This window comes from Apaloderma vittatum, unplaced genomic scaffold, assembly GCF_000703405.1.
Source record: "Apaloderma vittatum isolate BGI_N311 unplaced genomic scaffold, ASM70340v1 scaffold20438, whole genome shotgun sequence".
Classification (NCBI taxonomy): domain Eukaryota; kingdom Metazoa; phylum Chordata; class Aves; order Trogoniformes; family Trogonidae; genus Apaloderma; species Apaloderma vittatum.
The window spans coordinates 28,654-50,306 of record NW_009730455.1 but is presented as its reverse complement, the minus strand read 5'-3'; the positions used below and the strand labels follow the sequence as shown (position 1 = coordinate 50,306).

The window sequence follows — 21,653 nt, the reverse complement described above, 5'->3', positions numbered from 1 at the left end:
GCTCTGTCTCCAGCTGGAAATTAAGGCATTGGTTCGAGATCGCTGACATGAGGTCTGGCCTGTAAGAGGGAAAACATACTCCATGTTAAAATAAAATCTAGTTCTCAAACCTAAACTAGAGAAAGGAATACATTCCCAGCTCCTTCATACAACTCCATTAAGCTCTCCTATAGCCTCAGGCAGGGAATTCCTGATCCGTATTCGATAACCACAGAATCACAGGATGGTTGAGGTTGGAAGGGACCTCTGGAGAAATCTCACTGGACATCTGGTCCAACCTTCCCTGCTCAGGCGGGCTCACCAGCAGTAGGGAGTCCATTAGTAAGATAAATTAATTATCAAAGCAAGCATAAAATTCCTTTTTTTTTTCTTCTAAATAAATATTAAAATTTGTAATAACAGGTAAAGAAAAATTATTAGGAAGAAAAACCAACTGACATTTGGGAAGTTCTGCTGAGCGTGAGACCAAGGAATCCATGACATAATGTCCTCTCTCATCAACGCACCAGCAATGACCTGGCCAGGGAAGAAAAGTGGTTTTAGTTTAGTATTTGTACTGCAGTATGTTCTGTTTTCCATCCATCTTGTAGACCACTTCACCTCTCTCCAGTTTGGCTACAAGAATGCAGGCTTTCCATCTTTTTATCAGAATTCTGCTTAGCTTTTGTTTATTCAGAAAGCCCAGAATATCTTTTTACCAAGTGCTCACCTGTGCTCTCATAGCACTGAGTTGGTTCCCAGTTTCCCAGACCATCACACTGTGGGACATAAGGGAGAAATCCCAGCTGCGTTGTTTCTCCAGCAGAACCTTTTGAAGTAAGGTGATTCCGCCAGTAGAAATGCAAGACTATAAAAGATAAGTAAAAGAAAGCTATTAGTGGCCAATATAAGATATTTTAAATGCACATTTGAAATGTTCAAAGCCCCATCCAAGAATTCAAGGCCAGGTTGGATGGAGCTTTGAGCAACCTGGTCTAGTAGAAGGTTTCCCTGCCCATGGCAGGGAGGTTGGAACTAGATGATCTTCGAGGTCCCTTCCAACCCCAGCCATTCTGCGACTTTATGATTCACATATTTGCAAACACCTGCAAGTACAAATTCCCTGAACTTTAGGTGGCAAATTAGCAAACACTGCAAGTACTTTAAGGCTGGTAAGTGTCCAGATCTTATATATGCATTGTGTCATACATATAATACAACTGAAATCAGCTCTTGGATTGACTGGTTAATTACACTGATTAATTCTACTTGCTGAGTTGCACCTGTTTTTCAGTAAAGCTGAATTTGACACAGAGTACTCTTGCACAAATCCCAGGCATTAATCCATTTAATTAAGATCTCATCTTCTCTTTCACCTACCTGACTGTGCAGCCAGCTGGAGAGCATAGTCACTGCCTGACAACAGCTTTTCAGAGACCACCACCTCTGACTCAGTGGGCTGAGCAGAACGTAGGAGGTCATTGTCTGAGAGCTGTATTCCCTTTGCTATCAAGAAGCTTTCTCCAAAAGCAAAGTGGGAACGATTTGATGCTAAGATGAGCCGCTCTGCCTCCTCCACAAATTTCATGGCTTCCTGCTTAACACCTTCACATATACCAGGACCTGTAGAACCAGAGAGTATATTAATGTCTGTCTTCTAAATCCAGTAAAGATTGTTAAAACTAGCTGGGCTTTTAATTGGTATTTTCTGTTTCCTTCTGCACTCACTGAGTTTTGAATTGCATACAGAAGCAAGCAAGCAAGACTTGTCAATGCTTAGTTAATAAAACAGCAAGAGTCCAAGAGTACAAGGAATCACCCAAACATTCTCCAAGTCTTGGGCCAAAGCCTTGGTGATTTTAAGTTACCTCTTCCTCATTGGTTACAAACAGAGTTAATATGTCTCTACAGAACTGTCCCACAGTTTTTGTCATAAAAAATACAAAACATGGGTAATCAAAACCGACAGTGAGAAATGAAAATGAAGGTATATCCCTTGGGTCCAGAGTGGCAGTTGACACTTGGCCTATCCTCTTCATACATCTATTGATTCAGAAATGGCAGTTCAGCACAACAAACCAGCTCAGTGAAAGCTGCTCCACTAAAATTTCTCTCTGCTAATCTGCTTTATCACCTTTATTCCCCATTTGTCCACAGAACTGGCATTTATGGCACTCCTTCCCCGTTTGGTAGCTTGCCATTCTTTGTCCTGTCTCTTCCTCCCAGCTGGAAAAGCACTGTGAGATGAGAATGCTTTTAGTGACTGCATTTATAATATAGGTCATCTGCCGAAGTAACCCCAAAGAGGGCCCAACAGCTTTGGCTGAGATGACTAGACAGAGGGCTCACCAAGCTTCAGTACTGGCCTTACTCTTCTCCAAATAACGTCTAGGGGATATGTTATTTTTGATTCCATATTATGAAACAGTAAAGAAAATTCCTCTTGCCTTATTTTAAGGCAATGTAAAAAGTCATTTAGATCACAGTGTAATACTGAATTTTAGATACAACTCTTCATAGACCGTTTCTAACTTCAAAGTGTCCTTTTCTGTCTGGCTAAGTATCTTCTGCAAAAGCATTATATGCCCAAATTCCAAATTAGAATATCTACATGGAACTTTAAAGTTCTATATGGAACTTTATTCCTCCTTATTCCTAAAGCTGAGAGACCACTTATTTATGGAAAATGAGTTACCTCACCTATAGTGGCCTGTGACAATATCAGTATTGAAGACTTCTTGAACAAGTCATTGCCTCCCACTTCAGAGTAACAGTAATTGAAAGGAATTTACTCTTGTAGCATAAAAGCAAAGACCATGAACACTGCTATTTATGTGCCAGAAATTCTGTTACTTACATGCTGGGACCTGGTTCACTTCTGCCTTTGTCCCTTGCAGCTCTTCTCCTTTGCTATCAACACACCAACAATCACGAAGTTCAAAGTGGCTTAATGGAGCACTGAAATCAGTATAGGGTCCTGGATAATAAGTGAGCTGCTCATTCAGAAGCTGCCAGAACACATATGGATCCAGTAAAATGTTCTCAGATGCATACGTCACGTTTCCTCCCAGAACTTCAGGTGGGAGATCAGTGAAGGACGAATATGTGGTGAATGCTGGGAAGACATTCTGGTGCCCATCCTCATATAAAGCTTTAATAAAATCTGAAAAGCCTTTGGAAGATACCTCTTTATATCCAGCTATGATGTCCAAGAGGTTAGCAATGGGCAGGGTTTTGCCTCCATTGTTCTCTGTAATCCACCTTTCGTACCAGGCAAAGACGTGCTCGGGGGGGCCACTGCACTGCACCTGCCTCCAGGCACCCTCAGCATCACACTGTGGGACATAAACGCTGGAGAGTTGAGGGAGAGCCCTGGGATCTGACAACAGCAGTTTCGCAGCCTTTAGAAACTCCTGACCAGCTGTTACTTGGCAAGCACTTGGGCCTGGGGAAAAGAAAAACACGTACAGCATGCACTGAAGATACGCAATACTCCCTACCCCCCTAGTACTACAAACACTGTTACTAAAACTTGGTCACTTATCCCAATATCAACAACACCATTTCTGGCCTGGTTTTAAGAGGGCTAATGCTGTAAAGCATTTATGTTGAGCCAGGGTAAGATTTTCAAAGGCATGTGAGCACTGAAATATGCATATAGATAAGGTTTTTAAAATCAAGCATATTAGGTGCCTGGAGTACTTACTGGGGGGATAGGTGCTTTATGTCACCAAATGCCTTCCTGAATCTGTTCACACCAGCTAGGTATTTCCACATACACTTGATAATCTGGCAGTTATTTCTTACTCAGTAAATCCCTGCAAAAGCAACCTTCTGAATAGTAGCATAATACTGATTTTATTTCCCCTTGGACCTAACCAGAATTTTCAGATTCCGTTGTCCTCTCTTCCTATTTTCTACTGAATATTGCAGCTGAATATAAAAATTCCATCCCTCAAAATGCTAGAGTGAGTTTGTTTTGGAAGCCTTTTCAGCGTTCTCCAGTGCCAAATTTCATTTTGCCACCAAGCAGCTCTATAAACTTAGTAAACACTGGAGCTCATCTCCTTTTGAGTACAAGAGAACTACGAGACTGTTTATTTTTGACTGTATTACATATGGGTTGCTAGATATAAATCATATCATGGTAATAAATTCCCTACTACTTCTGCAAACTGCTATTCAAAGGAGGTCCTTCTCTATATGCCGCTCTCTGGTGGACACTCTGATACTCCTTCCAAAACGAGAAGAAGGCTCTTCTCTTGGTCTGCTCTCACCATTGATGTGCCATTTGAAAGACAATTATCCCTAGCTTATGTGCTTCCTTCTTCCTTCATGTTACATTACAGAAGGGCAAGAAGAGGAGTTCATAGTCTATAAGCAGATTACAATGCCAGATTGATGTCTGACAGGTCATTTGCAACTCATTTTTCTGGCCTGACTGGGTGACTTTTATGAGAAACCTATTAGACTTTGAGTTCCTGCAACATCCTACCAAGCTGAGCATATATTCTTTGAGATAAAAGCCTACTAGAGATTCATGGTTTAAGGCACTGAAGGTCTTCAGTACTCAGGACAAGAATGAGCCCGAGACCGTGCGCAGGTGACCTGGTCGTGGAAGTAAAAGGAATTTTCCACTCAGGGTGGCTCACGTTCAGTTACACAGATGTTCCATATCTCATGGGTATCATGGCTGTTACACATACTAACTACATGTTTAGGTAGAGACATATGCCAACGACATGCTCATTAATAAGGCAAGATCTCAGGCTCCTGTTTGGAGTGTGTCTACCCAATGCACTGAAAGAAGAAGGGACAATCTTTAAGACTTAGGATATCAAGGTTTTCACACTCTGTATTTGCCTCTATTACCCTGCAACTGTAGAGCTGACTTGCTTTCCTGTTAGGGGCCAATATTGTTAGTATACATCATCCATACATTTCCAGACATAATCAGACATGAAGAAAGAATCATCAAATTCCAACATAATAAGGAAGCATCTTTAAATTACCATTACTTGGACTTACATTGCGTCTTTCCAGCTTTTCCTCTTATTCCTGCAATAGTCTTGCCATTCAAATCAACACAGAAACAATTTGTCCCATAGCACTGGAGTGGTAGAAAGTCTCCGTCTTCGGTACAAGATGGAATAAAAAGATCTGATCCTGCAGGCAGGCTTCGTTTCAAGTTTTGTAAGCTTGTCCTTTGCTTCTCACAATCAGTGGGACACCTTGGATGTTTGCCTTGAACTCTTGAGCCTGGCACTTCCATACCTGAAGCGTCCAAACACCAGCACTCTCCTGCATAGCATTGAACTTCTTCATACTTTCCCTCCTTGGTGCATGTTGGAACAAACAGATCCTTTGGCTCCTCACCACAGTCTTTGGAGCCCAATGCTAGTTTCACCACTTCACCTAAATCTTCAGCAATGCTTCTGGGGACAGAAACAACTTGTTGAAGAAAAGTAAAGAACTCTGGTAGTTCCAGAAGAGCAGAAAGGAATTTCATCATATTCTGATTGTCCTGTAGAATTACTGTGCGGCCAAAGCTGCCTACAAGAGGTTTGCTCAAAATGGAGCTCCCATTTGATACCTCCAATGAAAATGCCTCAGCTGACTCCAGAAGGCCTTGGCCATTACCCTTCTCTGCCACATTCTCCTGTGGGAAAAATTGGCCAATGCTGTATTTCCCATTAGCACCAAGTGCCCCTGTGAAGTTAAACTGGACCAAATTCTTCAAGAATCTTCCTCCAAAGAGGTTTTCTTGGAAACGCTGTGGATTGGCAGTAAATTGCAGGGCCACTTGAGCCAGTTCCCTTGATGGGAACATCCCCATGATGGCTTCACTAAGAGTAGTTTCTAGCCCCGGAATCTGGTTGGCATATGGGCTTTGTGCCACTGGGGATGACAATCCAGAGTCCAGAAACAGCTCCTTGAAGGAAGGAGGGCAGGGTCTTGAGAAGCTAGATTTTCTTTCCGACTGTGTATCTGATGAGGAAAACAAATTGGGCTGACGGAAGGACCCAGCAGGGCCATAAAAGATCCTTGACAATGCCCGTCGCCTCTCAGAGATGCACCGTCGTTCTTCACCTAGACAAAGATTTTTTTTAAAAAAAATGTAAATTCTGGAACCTCCAGAATCTGTAATTCTATGGCTATCATTCAAGTAGTCTCTAAAAAAAAAGTTACAGGAAAGTGTAGTTTAATCTGTCTCTAGTTCCTTGACTATGAATCATGCAGATTGATACAGAAAATTGAATTATTATTGAGTATGGCCTATAAATAAAATTCTCCATTCAAGAGAAAAAGTGAAAGGAAACATTCCTTCACCACATATGAGTTGTCTGCTCTGTGGTCTTGCTCTAGTTCTGTTGTTTCCCAGTGTAAATCTTCAATCCTGTTCCTACGGCTGGAAGAACAAATAAAGTCTTTTCCATATGCTTTAACTCTCTGGTAGGATGCCTGCTTATAATGAAAACCTCCAATGATCCAGATGCAATACGTGAACCTAAGAAAGAGGCATAAACTGCAGAAAAAAATTTATTTTAACTAATGCCTCCTAATGAGGAACTTATGGAGGCTTCCTACCTAGATCTTCAGTTTTGTAGTGAAGTGTTCATTACAAGAGATTTGGAAAAAATATTAAAATTAGCAGCGATAGAGTGCTAAGGACCAGAGAGCATTCATAAATGAACTCTAAAGGAAAAAAAAAAAAGTATAAAATTTCAACAAAAATAGTCAAATGCCAGAGTACCAACAGTAGCCCTGTCCACCCACATCCTAGGCCAAGCTATGCCATAGGTGTATCTGCATCCAGCCCCATCTGTACATTCATAAACAGTCAACAATGGTTCTAAGTTAGGATGCAACACATCGCTGAAGAAGGACTTGAAGAAGTCAGCTGAAGGCTCAAAAAAACATCAAAAAAGGAAAGACTTGGTAGATATGAAGACTTTGAGAACCAAACGGACAGGATGGTTATGGCAGTGACTAGTTCTCTGGAATGCACACAGCAGCTTGAAGCATGTGCAACATGGGTACCTTTCTTCGAAAAGCAGCAGAATTGTAAAGAAGGGACAGAAAAATATTTTGAGGATCGAGTAAATTTTCCAGGAGGAGAGGCTACTCAGCTGGGAAAAAAAAAATATGGTAAAAGGTTTTTAAAAGCCAGGATTCTCCAATCAATAACAATAGACAATAATTATTCAGTATTTCTCACAGTACATGAATTAGAATGGTCCATAAATAGAGCACATAATTATCATCATGAAATTTATTGCCAGAGGATGCTAGGAAGGGTAGAAGGTTAAAGGGCAATTACGTAAATCCCTGGCAGATGACTCTATGGAGGAGTGCTGAACACAATGACCTGGGTTCAGCTTCCAGTTTGAGGTCTCTCCCACCTGCAGGTAGATATATGGAAGCTACATGCATGGCTCATGTTTCTCACACTGTCTCCCTACACACCACCGCTGTCCCTCCAGGGGACAGGATGGTGGATAAACAGCCTCGCTACGTTCCAGCACGACCTCCCTTGGGCTTTCCACCCCATTCCCATTTATTCTACATTCAGGCAACATGATAAAGCAGTCATAAATCCTGTTAACAGTAAGCATAAAAGCTGGAAATCTTAAAAGCTGCTAGAACAGATTAGAAAGTAATCTGAGGCTCTGTGACCAGCATCTTTTTCACTCCTCCTTTTGCACTCATATCCTGCTCCACAGGTCCTGGCAGGGTCTCAGGGTCCCTCACAGTGGTTCCTTTGTAAAGGCTTTTTCTGTAGGATGGGTCGCTTTTGTTTTCAGCATTGGCTCTTGGTAAGAGGGATGAAGAACATTCCTCTGGGGACCAATAAGGTAGTGTAAGCCACAATCCCGCAAGTATGCTAATACGAAACAAATGTAGGATCGTGGTCTTTAAACATTTTCCCCTCCTACCTGCTGTTGAATCAAATCAAAGCAGCGAGAGAAGGAATAAACAGAAAAGCACTGCTGGTGTGAATTTGTTATAAAAGATCTGAAAAAAAGCATGTCACTATCAGGGCTGCCAGGTCGTGTGAGTACCCAACGTGCTACTCACACCTACATCTCTGCCTCCTTCAGTGTTCACACTGTTGAGTGTGAGAGTCAAAGATATTAAAAGAGAAACAAAACAGATCAGAACTGGAGACACACACGTGGCAGGTAGCTGTCTGAACACAGACTGCAGCTATATCCTCATGAAATACCTTCTCAGGAGTTAGGCTGCAAAACCTCGGCAGAAATTTTTCAGTCTTAAAATTTCCTGAGTCCTCCAATAAAAGTTGCAAGCAATCTCAAGTCATTGCCCACCCCCACCCTTCCCTCCCCTCCAAAAATAGTCAACAGAAGGGCTCAGCAAAGCACATTCAAAGTGAAAACAACCAGTCCCAACATATGGAGAGGCCTCTCAGATATTCCCTTGCAATATCCTTGGTGATCAGCCTTGGAGGTATGCGAACGTTTTCATTTTGCAGTAAGCCTGTCTGTGCCCAGACAGTACTCGGAGCAACTTGGAAGCGTGACACTGAGGGCAAGTTCCTCCTTCTCTATCTGCATGGCAAGACACTGTCTCACAGACAGAGCAATTACCTTCCCTGAAGGTGGCCCCCGCATTAAGACCCTGTGCCCCAGCCCAATCCTGAACACTTAGGTAGTGTACTTCAGAGCAAAGATTTTACTTTCCTCCTCCCCTCAGGCCCTTGGACTTTTCTGTTGTCGTTTCCATTTGAAGCACTGATTTATTGGTATATTCTTCATGAAATCTCTGAAAGCTCAAACTTATATACTTTTCTGAATTCTTTGGGGTGTTTTTTTACTGGATTTGGCAATTTTCATGGCCAAATAGGCAGTTACAGAGATAGGAAAAAATGCTCAGGATGAGAGATGCCTTCAAATTTCCATGGCATTTCACTAAAGGAAGCAGCTAAAACTCAAAACTACAATTACTGGCTTACTTTTATTATTCCAGATATTCTGACTTAACACCCCAGCTTCTGGAGTCAAGAGACGGATATCACAGCTGCAAAGAAAAGCTTTGCTGTATGCGAAACTAAAAGGCTGAAGAAAGGTTAAAAAGGAAAATTAAATATGGTATTTAATAACGCCTTAGAACATGGCTTTTAACCCCAGGGAGGTTTTGGGGTCTCAGCTTTTGAACACCAGAATCTGTCGGAGCCTAGAAGGGCATGGGTCCTTTGGTTTTCTTTCTAAAGATACCAAGAGATGTGCTCAGTTTTCCTTTTCCAAACCTCATACATACCGCAGGCCGGTGGTTGTCCCCGTCTCTTTGTGCCCTGGACTTCTTGCCCTTTGGTGTCCACACACCAGCACCGTCCTCCCTGCTCACACTGCACAGGCGTGTAGCCCCCAGCACCATCACAGGTGGGGACATAGGCGTGCTGGTAACGCAGGGCTGCGTACCTCTCAACCTCGCATTTTGAGGGGCCTGGAAAAAAAATTGTGTGAGTTACAAAGGGAAAGCTTGAAGTTTCAGAGTCATCTCTGCTTGATTCCATTGTTTGCCTATTTGGAAGGAAAAAAAGAAAAAAAAACGTTTAATTTCCTGACTGTTTCCAGTGACACTTCAAGTACTAGCCCAAAATGCAAATTCTCTGTCCTCTTTTCCCTGGACAAACGGCCTGAGGGTTTTCTACCATAGGTATTCATGCTTGAAAACTAAACAGAAAATAAAACCTCAACACATTTTCCAGTCATAGTTGTGGGTAAGCAGAGCAGCAGCATCTCTCTCAAGGAGATGTGCTGGAGGTGAGGAGAGCTCTGGCCCTTAGTGCAAATGAGAAGCTGGTCAAAGATAGATGTGCAGCTTGGGTGACTGAGATGAAAGCAAATACCAATGTTTCTGAAGAGAATGAGGCATTGGTCCTGCAAAAATATGTGCACCTGACTGGGGAGATTTGGTCAGGGACCACATAATTTCTTCATTTTCCTCCACAGGGATCTGAACATTCTATTCCTGTCAAGCTGGTCTTAAGCTGATCTTAATGGTAGAGAAGCAAAAACTCTATAAATTAAATTTTCTGAGTTATGATCTCTTCAGTGCTAGACTCCACCCTTCCAACAGAAATTTTTCTTGTTTATATAAACCTGCAATCTGACAGCCTAAACATTTCTCACCTTCCCGAGCTTTCCAGCCACACTCGGCTACCAGGCTGAGGCAACAAGAGCTTCAGGTCAGAGCAACCTGCTCATGGAGAAAGTCTGACAACTTTCCTAAAGCTTCAGGTGGCGATGTGAGATCTGGCATCTGGCAAAGTCACCAAAGTGGCTGACAAACGCGGTCACATCACCATCTTGTGGCTGTTACAGCTTCAACTCTGCCCACAGCTGCTGAATCTCTGGCTGCAGTCAGAGCTTACTCAACAGCACTGAGCAGCAGGAGGGGGAAGATGCTTTCTAGACTCCCCAGAACAATCCACTTGTCTCAGAAACAGAAAACCCTTGTCACCATGCAGCCAGAAGAATTCATCAGTATCTGCTTAATATCTCCAGTGATGCAATGCCTTAGTGAGGGTCAGAGAGCAATGTCAGAGGAATTTGGATGGGAGGATGAAGCATCACACCAGGGCGTTCAAACTCTGCCCAGTCAAGGCTATTCTCTTGGGCTCTGGTGTAAGAGAGAGGAGGTACCTGACCTGTCCCACAGAGTTCACTGCCCTTCGGGAGAGAAACTCTCTCTCCATCTGCTGCCCCAGCCAGGGAGGGAATGGACTCAAGGGCAGATCCAGAAGTTGAGCGTTGCTGGCTGAGGCACTGCAAACTCTTTGTGTAGCCTCCTGGGGACTGAGTGTGTAGTGGTCAATGTAAGGTCCTTCCTACTGCTGACTGTACCAACATAAATTAGGGATTTTCCCAGGTTCTTAATTTAGTAAATCAGATCCACTTCGATAATCTCAGCGCAAGAGATATGGAGAGTTCATGGGATTTCAACTAACATGAACTTCAAATGCATGGGAGAGCCCTGATCAGAGGACAGGTACAATCTGCTGATAAGTGTACAATCCAGAGGTTAAAAGGCAGCTGCAATTCCAGGACTTTGATTCTTGCACTGAAACTGTGATATTATACACTTCTAGTGCAAGAGATTCCTAGAGCAACTCTCCCCGATAGCAGCTGTCACATACAAGCTCCAAAATCATCACCTTACTTACAGGGTATGCCCCGGGTGCCACTTACATCTGAACTTGCCAGAGGTAGCTAGCTGAACCCCCAGAAACCGCCTCTGCAGAATCCGATATACGGTGGTCTCCGTGAACGTGCGGGCAGGCTCCAGCACAGAGAAAACTGTGTCATAAACTTCATCGAGCAGCAGTTCCAAGCCTGGGAAAGAATCATAGAATCGTAGAATTGTCAGGGTTGGAAGGGACCTTAAAGATCATCTCGTTCCAACCCCCCTGCCATGGGCAGGGACATCTCCCACTAGATCAGGCTGCCCAGAGACCCTTTTAGCACAGAGCTACTTTTAAGACAGAAATCTTTACACCAGAGCAGCAGAACTGGAAGTCTATCAGGAAAAATAAAGCCAGCCCTCTAAAGACGCGAAATGTGAAGTTAAACTGCACAACCCTAATGCACCAAACAACCCACTGCTGAATGCCTAGTCACCAGCTTTATGCCTTGACATCTACCAAAACAAGCAGGAGGAACATCCCATAACTGGCACTGCAGTGTGGTTTTGTTAGGTTCAACCTGCAGCAGAGTGACTGATGGAATTTTGGAAACCAGTGCTGCCAAAAAGCAATTCCCAGTCATTTCGCTTGTACATGCAAAAAACAGATGATGTGCAGTATTTTCCCTGAATGCATAATTTTTTGAGAACTTCTCACCCTTGCAGAAATTAAATGTTGAAGCTCTCATCTACCATCTAAATTTTAAGCTACCATGCTTTGCATTTTTCCCATTTTTGCTTTATTTTTTATTTTTAAAAAATATTTTTTTTTAAGGAATAGCAGCTGGAAGTCCTCAATCTCTTCATTCCTCCTTCTTAGTAAAAACATTCTTTCATCTAAAGTGTCCCATCACCTGTTAATACGCTAAAAAGTATCCTGAGGCTATGAGACTTAAAGGAAGGACCACTAGATGTCCCCACCCATGGGAGGGAGCTTGGACTACATGATCTTTAAAGATCCCTTCCAATCTAAACCATTCCTCAATTCTACCTGAGCTAGAGGAAAACAGTTCACTCTACAGGTCCTTAATATTCCTCTGCATTTGTTAATTGGACTCACTGAATACAATGCAGCTTTCTAGTATGGGCAGAAGTTAGAAATCCAGAAATCCTATTCTATCATCCCAAAAAGGACAGGATTAGCTCCCAGGCAGCATCTCCTATTGCTACTGACTGAAAAGCTTCTCCCAAGAGTGGGATCTCATTCGTGAGCTCCAGCCTTTCCCATGGGCAATACACAGGTCACAGTGGTCTTACCCCTTCTGAGAATGAAATTGAACTCCGAATTGAATTTGAAGATTGATGCTTGTTACTTGTCCTTTCCCTCAGGAATTCAAAGGCATTCAAGACAAGGGATCAGATGCTGGAGGGTACTTACCTGTGTCTGCTAACTCTCTCCCCAGGCTGTCCACACAGTAACAGTACCCAGAGACCTCCGGGAACATCTCCCGCAGGGAGCTGAACGTTTGGAAAGCCCTCGGGAGCCTGGAAGGAAAAGCAGTCTCCTGTGAAGAGCTCAGGAGGCCCGTTGACAGCAACAAAGCATCATCTGTGTTTCCCTCTCACATCTGTATGGCAAAGATGTCTGCAGAGCAGCCACGAAGCCATCACAAACCTCTTCAGTCTCCTTGTGGCAACCAGATTCTGACGTGACCCAGATCAAAGTTTCAGAGTGCCGAGTCTCCTAAACGGCATTTTTTTTAGACAAACACAGGACTATCTCCCTACAGAGAGATTTCTGACTCTTCTTAAGCAGGTACCCAGTATCTAACACTCATTTTTAATTCTATTCTCATCTTTGAAAGCCTGTCAAAGAGTGTAAAATAGACGGTCGCTGGCTCAATATTATTTCAACACCTGTTCATTAGATTGTTCCACAAATCTGCACAGGATAGCAGAGTGCCTAAGCAAACAGGTTGCTTCCTCTTCCCTATGTGCTACGTACACTTTCTGCACTGTATTAAGCAGAAAAGCTGATAAAAACCTCACTAATCTTTTTCATTTTCAGAGCATGGCTCAATAGATTAAGGAGAAAGGGTTTAAAACATATTACAAGTAAGCTTGACTCTTATTTCTGGAGATCAAAGAGACACTACTTTCCAGTATAATATTTTAGGAGTGACAACAGCCAGATTCCAGCAAAGAAATTATCTAGGAAGGAAATTTAATGGGGTCAGAGTTGGAAAAAACATAATAAATGTGATCTTCATTCACACACACTCTAGGGTTTCTCCAAGCAAACAGAAGATAAGTTTTTATAGATTCAAAGTGATAAGTTCCACAACTACTGTATTCTTTTACAGACACATACCCTTACCCTGAAAAATGTTTAAAGTCTGGCGTCCCAGCTGCACGTGGCTTATTTGGGAAAATCTAGCAACAGGGGGGTAGTAACCAGAGAACTACAAAAATTAGGTTTCTACCAAGGAAGGACACTTAAGAAGTAAGAGTAAGGGTGAATAAGGCTCTGATCAACTGGGAAAAAAGTCTGCTGTGCCAAAGCAGTTTATGGCGACTCTGTGACACTGGGACTGGGACCACCCTCAACCCCAGCGTCACCCTCCTGCAGCCTCAGGGCTGCTCTAGCACATGCAGTCTGTAGTGCCCTGAGACAGGCTTGTCTGCCCCAGAGCCAGCAGTCTTGTGAGAGGAGTGGAGAAAAGGGCCTTTGCTACCTTCGAGAGCCTGCCCGAGAGCTCTTGCCATGAGAGATGAAGATGTTACTGCTTCCTCAATACACCAAAGCTCGAGCTGGTGAATGAAGGAAGAAACAGCAACTTCTGGCAGAGGAAGGGGCTGGTAATCTCAAGATTGTCTCAGTGTCATCCAGCAGTGTTCCTCTCTCAGAGCTTGCACATCGCTGCTTCACTCTTCCACTTCTTCAAATTAAAAGCCTCACTGACTCTCCACTTTGGATCACCCAATCCTGCTCTGCTGCTGGCACTGACAAGCTAAAAGCAAACAAAATGAGCTTCAGGGCAAAAAGGGACTTCTGCAATGCAATTTAAGATACAAACACCTAAATATTTTAAGATATAAACACTTATTTAAGATATAAACACCTAAATATCCATTCAACTTGACCTTGAATATTTCCAAACTCTGTCCTTGGAAACATTTAAGGCGAGTTTGAACAAGGCTCTGACCAACGTGATCTACTTGAAGATGTCTCTGTTCACTGCAGGAGGGTTGGACTTGATGGCCTTTAAAGGTCCCTTCCAACCACAACTAGTCTAAGATTCTATGAAATATCATCTTTCTACTATCTTCAATGGCTGCACAGACATAAATAGCTTTGGGGTATTTTAAGAGCTTTCTGCTCCCTTGAATTACCATGTGCTGGCCACTGACCAGTCAGGAATATGATTTCTTCTCTTCCAAGAAGAGTAATGCTCTTATATTTAGAGGCAGACCTCTGTACCACTCATGTCCTCGAAGGTCATCACCTCAGCATCTCAACATCTAGCTGAGTGTAACAGGATGCACTGAAAAAATTCTGTGTGCCGCTTGCTTTCATCCTCAACATTAAGAACTCACGTGCATAACCATAGTACTTTTATATGGGGCAGATGTGTAGTCATATCCTGTCATTCAGGTTATTTTTGTTCCAAGTTGAGAGTACAGCTAAATAAAGTAAAAACAGATATACATTAGGCCCACACAAACAAGAGGATAGAACTTTTCTTCCCTTACTTGGAAAGTTCACTTCCTACCGCTTCTTTTCTTTCTCAGCCTCTTTGTAATTACAGCCCTTGAGATGAATAGCACTATCACAGAGTAGATCATCTATCAGACCCAGTTCAAAATGATGGCTAAAGCAAAGGTTTAAGTTATGGATAAATTAATAGCATGTGTTTTTCAATAAGAATACTTGCACTGAAAAATATGAGAAAACAAATAAATGTGAGATTGTTGACCTTTTCTTCAAACTGTGAGTCTCTGCTCTTGGCTCCAGCAAAGACAGCTCAATACTGATCTTCAAAAGCAGGTTTGCAAGTAACCACTTCTATATTTTGTAAGTGCAGCTCAAGTTATAGCTGCCTTTCTCTCTGACTCCTCAGAAGCAGAGTGAGAAACCAAATCATGGGTTTTTTCCACTGCCAATGGAATAATGCACAACAGGGCAGAACCTCCAGTGAGTTGGAATAAAGACACTGACACAAGGTCTTCAGTCAGATGAAAATTATAACACAAAAATAAGATCTTTCTTGACTTTTGATCATTTGATCATTGTCACCCTGCTACAGGGTTTTTAATATGGCTGCCCATATAGCACAGTCCATAGAACTGTGCCCGTATGGCACAGTCTGAATAAAATAAGTAACAGCAGCCAAGTCACCAAGGTGAAGCAGGAAATTTGGGCTCATCTCACTTTCCTCTTGGGAAACTGTTAGCTCTAAGCTTCTGAATTTCTCCATTTATTTTTTAAAACATATTGATGTATTCTGGAATATTTATGATGATGCAGGGAAATGGTTTGGGAAGGGAGTCACGGAAACACATTCAGATCAAAAATCAGTCTGTGGAACCAAAGGAAGTCACTCCACTGATTCCTCATGAATATAAAATATGAGTTTAAATCCTTGTTCTGCTATGGTACTTTGTTACGGAACTCAGCCCTTCAACTCCCTATTCTGGCCTCCTGTTTATGGGCTGCGATAATGACATTTCAGGCAGAAATAGTGTGAAAAGAAATATACTAATGACCTGAGATACTCAGATATTATGGTAATGGCTAATGGGTTAAGTCAGTGTCATGAAAAGAAAGGTAGACAGCTGGGAGTGAAATGATCCCGCTGTGATTAATTACATGACATGGACACAAGAAAAGCCCAACCTTGCAGGTCTTTGCAGGCAAATCTCCCAATGGGAGAAAATGAAAATGCTAATTTCAAGCATTGCCTTCTCCTCTGTAATTGCTCTTTTAGAATTTCCACATTCCACAGGCGAACAAACAGACAGATTATTTTGCTCTTGCCAAAATAACCTCTCCTGAAGCTTTGACAAATTTGCACTGTGCATTTGGGTCTGCCTTTCAGGGTTGTTTAAGTCAAAAAAGAAAAACCTCAAAACAGCAAAACTGACATTTACAATAAAATGCCTTTGCTACTACAGAGTCAAGTCAGAATTAGACATTACATTTACTCCACTGCCCTCCACCGGAGAATATGTTGACAGAGATGTCAAGATAAGGGCACTTAATGAGAGACCAAAAGGTTTATCTGGCCAGTCTGAAAATATGCACCAAAAGAAACTCCTCTCCCAGCAGTTCCCTTTGCCAATGCCTTACTTCACAGAATCATAGAATCATTAAAGTTTGAAAGGACCTCTAAGATCATCAAGTCACACTGTCAACTCAACACCACCATGACCACTAAACCATGTCCCAAAGTGCCACGTGTACATGTTTTTTGAACACGTCCAGGGATGGTAACTCCATCACTTGCTCGGGCAGCCTGTTTCAATGCCTCACCACTCTTTCAGTGAAGAAATTTTTCTAATATCCAATCTAAGTCTCCCCTAGAGCAACTTGAGGCCATTTCCTTTTGTCCTACTACTTGTTACCTGGGAGAAGAGATGCAACTCGTTACAGCCCCTTTCAGGTAGTTGTAGAGAGTGGTAAGGTCTCCCATCAGCCTCCTTTTCTCCAGCCTAAACAACCTCAGTTCCCTCAGCTGTTCCTCATAAGATTTGTTCTCCAGTTTTGTTGCCCTTCTTTGGACAAGCTCCAGCACCTCAATGTCTTTCTTAAACTAAGGTACCCAAAACTGAACACTGTGCTCAAACTGTGGCCTCACCAATGCGGAGTATAGGGAGATAATCACCTCCCTGTTGCTGCTGGCCACACTATTCCTGATCCAGGCCAGGATGCCATTGGCCTTCTTGGCCACCTGGGCACACTGCTGGCTCATGTTCAGCCGGCTGTCCATCAACACCTCCAGGTCCTTTTCTGCCAGGCATCTCTCTGTGACCCAAGTGCAAGACTCTGCACTTGGTCTCAATGACTCTCATAACAATTGACCTTGGCCCATTGATCCAGCCTGTCCAGATCCCACTACAGGGCCTTCCTACCCTCCAGTGGATCAACAGTCCTGCTTGATTTGGTCGTCTGCAAACTTGCTGAGGGTCCTCCTCTTGAGCATTAATTCCCACCTCCTCCACAGGACAATGGCTTCTTACTCCTGCAGAGAAGGATTTGATCTAGCATTTTGAAATCTTCCCAGCTCTTTTCAGCTACCCAAAGTCAGTCACATGTCAGCATGCCCGTTCATCACTTGCTGGTTCACCTGTGTGAGCAACCTTGGCGTTGCCTAAATGGACAAGAGTTTCCTACCATCATAGGCAACTTGCTTATTGTACGCTGCCACTTATCTGTCTGTTTTCATCTCCCCTGTGGAATCACCTTTCCTACCTCACATACACAATTCCTCTGTTCCTTGTGTATTTACCTCCATTGCTGTTGTGTGTCTGTCTGAAAAGTAGCCTCGGCTGCTTCCCCAAATATAGATCACAATGTGATTTCCACCGCTGCATGAGGACACACTGGTCAGACTGCAGAGATGGAATAACTTTTTTTTTTTTCTAAATAAGCAAATTTAATTCAGAAGAAAAAGGTTTTATTTTTACTTGGTCCATTCATTAATAGAAAACACCATCATGTCCAGTCACAGAAGAGATTCATGTGGACAAAACCACCATAAAACAGTGACTTTAAGAGGTATGCTGTATTGCTTTGCTATTTCAGAAGCCTGCACTCTTACCTGTTATAACTATGAACAAGATCAAAAAACATCATGTCTGTAGTGTTGACAAACTTGCACTGGACAGGTAGAAACTCTCCATCTGCTGAGCACTGTGGTGGACTCTTCTCCCCAAAACCGTGCAGAATGCGACGGTCTCGGATCTCACAGTTTCCTGGACCTGATGGAAGCATAGGTAATATTTATTGATGTTTTAGCTTCCCACAAACAATTGAATAGCCATTCCTCAGTTTGAAAGGAGTTTAGACTTGTTACATTGACCATAGACACTACAGTGCCTTGTATTGTCTTTATGAGGAACAGGGAGTTGGACTCAATGTCCTTACGGGTCCATTCCAACTTGAGATATTCTATGATTCTACAAAACAGGGACTTAGATGCCTCAGTTAAACACCTGTACTTCTATAGGATAAGCATAGACTGCAGTGTCCAAGCTCATAATCTGCCAACTTTGTCATTGACAGCAAACCTTTCAAATTTACAAAACCCAGCATTTTGTTGAATATTACTTACAGCGTGTTGGCTTTCCTCTCTGCCTGGTCCCATAAATCTCCATTCCTTCTGGATCTACACACCAGCACTGACCCAGCTTTGTGTCACACTGAACTGCATCAAAAGCCCCTGAATCTAGGCACTGAGGGATGTAGGAGATGATGCTGCTGTTGATGTATCGACTCACCAAGATGCTCTGTTTTTGCAGTTGGCAAAAGGATAAGCCTGTGGTACCACAGAGGAACATTATTGGAGGACATATTACTTTTTGGGCACTAAATCATTTATTAAGACAACATCCGAGTTTTTTTCAGAGCTCCAAGTTTGATTCTGCCACCCACAAGGCATGAGGACATTGATGAGGTTATGAAAATCAGTACAGAGAAACCCACCACAGGTAGAATTGAAGGTCTCCAGCTCAAAAGATGATACACTAAGTTGATTGTCCATTCATGACTTACATTACTTTGACCTTCAGAAATACAGACCATCCAGCTGTATCAGGTTTTCATTATCTGCCCTGAAAAAACTCCAGAACTTCCACTAGAAAGACCCAGCAAATCACAACAAACTACAGTCCATCAAAGTCTGAGAGTAACTGTTCTTGATTTCAGCAGTTCAAATGCAGATTTAAATGGTTCTTTACCCAAGCTGAATAAAAATAGGAAGTTGGGACTTACAAGATATGGGATATCCATTCTGTTTGCTGCCAGGTACCTCAACGCCGTTCTCATCCACACACCAACAGGAAAGACCATTCCTATTGCACTGAACTGTCCTGAAGTAGACCACAAGTAACATTTTTTATTTTGTTAGTGACACAGTCAGTATGGGACATAAACAAAAACATAAAGTGAGCCCAAAAAGTGCAAGTACTTTAACAATGCAAATGAATGTAATCAGAAAGGGATGTGTTTCTTGTGACTCTATCTGACTGGAGCTCTTAACTCTAGTAATTCTCTGAAGTCTTCAGGAATTGCAGGTAAATGACTTGAAGTCATTCAGAAAGCAAATTGTATAGAATCCTGAATTACCTGAACTGTCCATCTTCTAAGCACTGAGGAACGTAGGTTTCTCCTCCTGAAAAAGCCTTTTCCCTCTGAAGTTCGCATGGGCGTAATGGTTGGGAATCTGTCTGATACTCTGAAAGCAGCAAGAAGGCAAATACATATGGATGGTTTCACCACAAGCCTGTTCTCATCAAACCCTGTTACGGTCAACACTGTGTGGTAACAGCCCCAGGTTCACGTGTCCCTGGTTGTTTCCCCATTGCTCCTTGAATGCATTTCTGTGTGGGGCAGCACAGGGAGGTTCTAAACAAACTCGCTGCAGGATAAGCACGTGATGGAGGCGTTCATGAACCCCTTTCCCAGGCCTGACTTTAATTAGTTAGCCCAGACTTTAATTCATCTCTGCTCTGTTCTGTACCGGTATGGCAACCTTTTTCTGGTACCTGGGGTATTTTACTTAGAGTTAATTGTGCCTGTCACCACAAAATAGCCCTTTGCCCTAACCATACACATAACTATTAATGTTTCTGAGTATTTATTCCTTATTGAAGCTAAGTCACTCACTATTCCACAAAAAGGAGAAGTGTTTCTTCTCAATCTCATGACAGAGCTAAAAAGAATCAATGTCTAGCAGTTAACATCTGACTAATTCATATCAGGAACATTTCTCAGTGTTTATCAGGGCAAGTGATCAACTACTGACCTAGTAAGAAAGCAATCAACTCATCAGTTCTCAATGTATTCAAAACCACATTTGCATGCTGTTTTAGGACAATGATGAAATTCAATAGGTTTTCTCCACAGAACACGTTACTTGATCTGACACTTTCCCCATCCTCAGAAATCTAAGAAATATCATGCTTTTAATTCCATTGACTAATTCTATAAAAACATAGCAAATAAACAAAACTATAGCTACAGCAATTTAGAACAAAGATTCACTCGATCCATTATTTAGTCTGAACGTGACCACATGTAGCAGTGCAAATACATCATGAATATTCTGAATACTTTTCAACTTCCACTAATGTGCAGCTCAGGGACTTCTTTAACCACAGATGCTTCCTGTGCATTTAAGAGCTCTCAATAAGTTTTGCTTTTGTGATTTTTTACTGTGTCCCCTTAAGCCCATGTGAATTTTTTTCACGAGGCTCTAAAGGGATTTTAGGTTAGCTCACCTACACATATCCACATGTAGGCAAACCTCACCATTTTCATCTCAAATGACAATGACAGTTGATCTGGGATGTGTAGAGATCCCTGTGTACAGCACTAGAGGGTCTAAGACATCTGAGTTAAGAGATTAATTTGACAATTCGTTTGTGGTGCAAGACTATCAAACTCAGACCAAAGAGCTGGCAATCAGGCTATCCAGCGTCTTAAGTTTCAAATCTAAAGTAGGTGACAGCATATACAAGCAGAAGACACAATCTTAGGACCTTCACCTCTCTGCAGTGCCACCTTTTCTTAATCAAGCTCCTTCTCTAGCCCAGCCTGTTCTTTGAGATTTCTATTTTCCACCCAAAATCCACATATACTGAAATTAGATAATCCTGACCATTTACAAATCCTTACAGCTTTGTGTTTAACCTGGAGCCCAAAATCGCTTTGCACAGTGCACACTAGCTAAGGCTGCAGTGCGCAAGATTCAAGACTATTATATACTTCATCAGAATAATACACAGAGCAGCACAGAGATCACACATAGGAGAGCAGTCACTGCTGGGCACAGGCAAAGGAAAAGAACAAATGTACTTACCAAATATATTAGCTGCTACTATGCTTAAAAAGCAGCAAAGAAGGCTGCAAAATGGGATGGAGCCCATCTTGCGATGGGAGAGCTCCATCCCCTTCTGTCAGCGAGGCAGCCCTGAACACCCCGTGTAGCCTTCACCTGCCTTTTTATAGCAACCACTGCACAGATGGGTCCACTTCTGTGCTGGTAGACTGGCCACAAAATTGGGTGAGTGACGCATAGGATGCTTCTGAGAAAACTATGAGAGGCCCGCTCACCTGGAACAGCCCTCGTGGTTCTCCTCAGCCTGTTCTCATCCCCACTCCAGGGAGCGGCGCTGAGCCTGGTCATGGAGAGGAGATCAAGCGGTTGCAGGCACAGGAGAGACTTTGTGAAATCAAGATGCAAATCGAGTGTATGGACACGACCTCGGCCAAGAGCTCCTGCTCTCAGCCGTGCTGTGGTGCAAGC

At 42.7% G+C, this 21,653-nt stretch overlaps 1 protein-coding gene across 1 annotated transcript in view; it reads right to left on the bottom strand.

The window, feature by feature from the left end:
* The window catches only part of LOC104277996 (thyroglobulin-like), a gene marked incomplete at its 3' end in the record, with an annotated part of 23,925 nt that extends 2,652 nt beyond the window's left edge, over positions 1-21,273 (bottom strand). The window contains exons 1-14 of the mRNA XM_009874824.1: positions 21,207-21,273; positions 19,472-19,580; positions 19,118-19,215; positions 18,459-18,662; positions 17,946-18,105; positions 12,563-12,669; positions 11,193-11,336; positions 9,259-9,444; positions 5,008-6,069; positions 2,837-3,424; positions 1,360-1,602; positions 710-847; positions 439-516; positions 3-59 (exon numbers count right to left, since the gene is read on the bottom strand). Coding sequence (XP_009873126.1) covers positions 3-59; positions 439-516; positions 710-847; positions 1,360-1,602; positions 2,837-3,424; positions 5,008-6,069; positions 9,259-9,444; positions 11,193-11,336; positions 12,563-12,669; positions 17,946-18,105; positions 18,459-18,662; positions 19,118-19,215; positions 19,472-19,580; positions 21,207-21,273 — 3,241 coding nt within the window. The remainder of the gene's footprint in view (positions 1-2; positions 60-438; positions 517-709; positions 848-1,359; positions 1,603-2,836; positions 3,425-5,007; positions 6,070-9,258; positions 9,445-11,192; positions 11,337-12,562; positions 12,670-17,945; positions 18,106-18,458; positions 18,663-19,117; positions 19,216-19,471; positions 19,581-21,206) is intronic.
* Between the last annotated feature and the right edge of the window lie 380 nt (positions 21,274-21,653).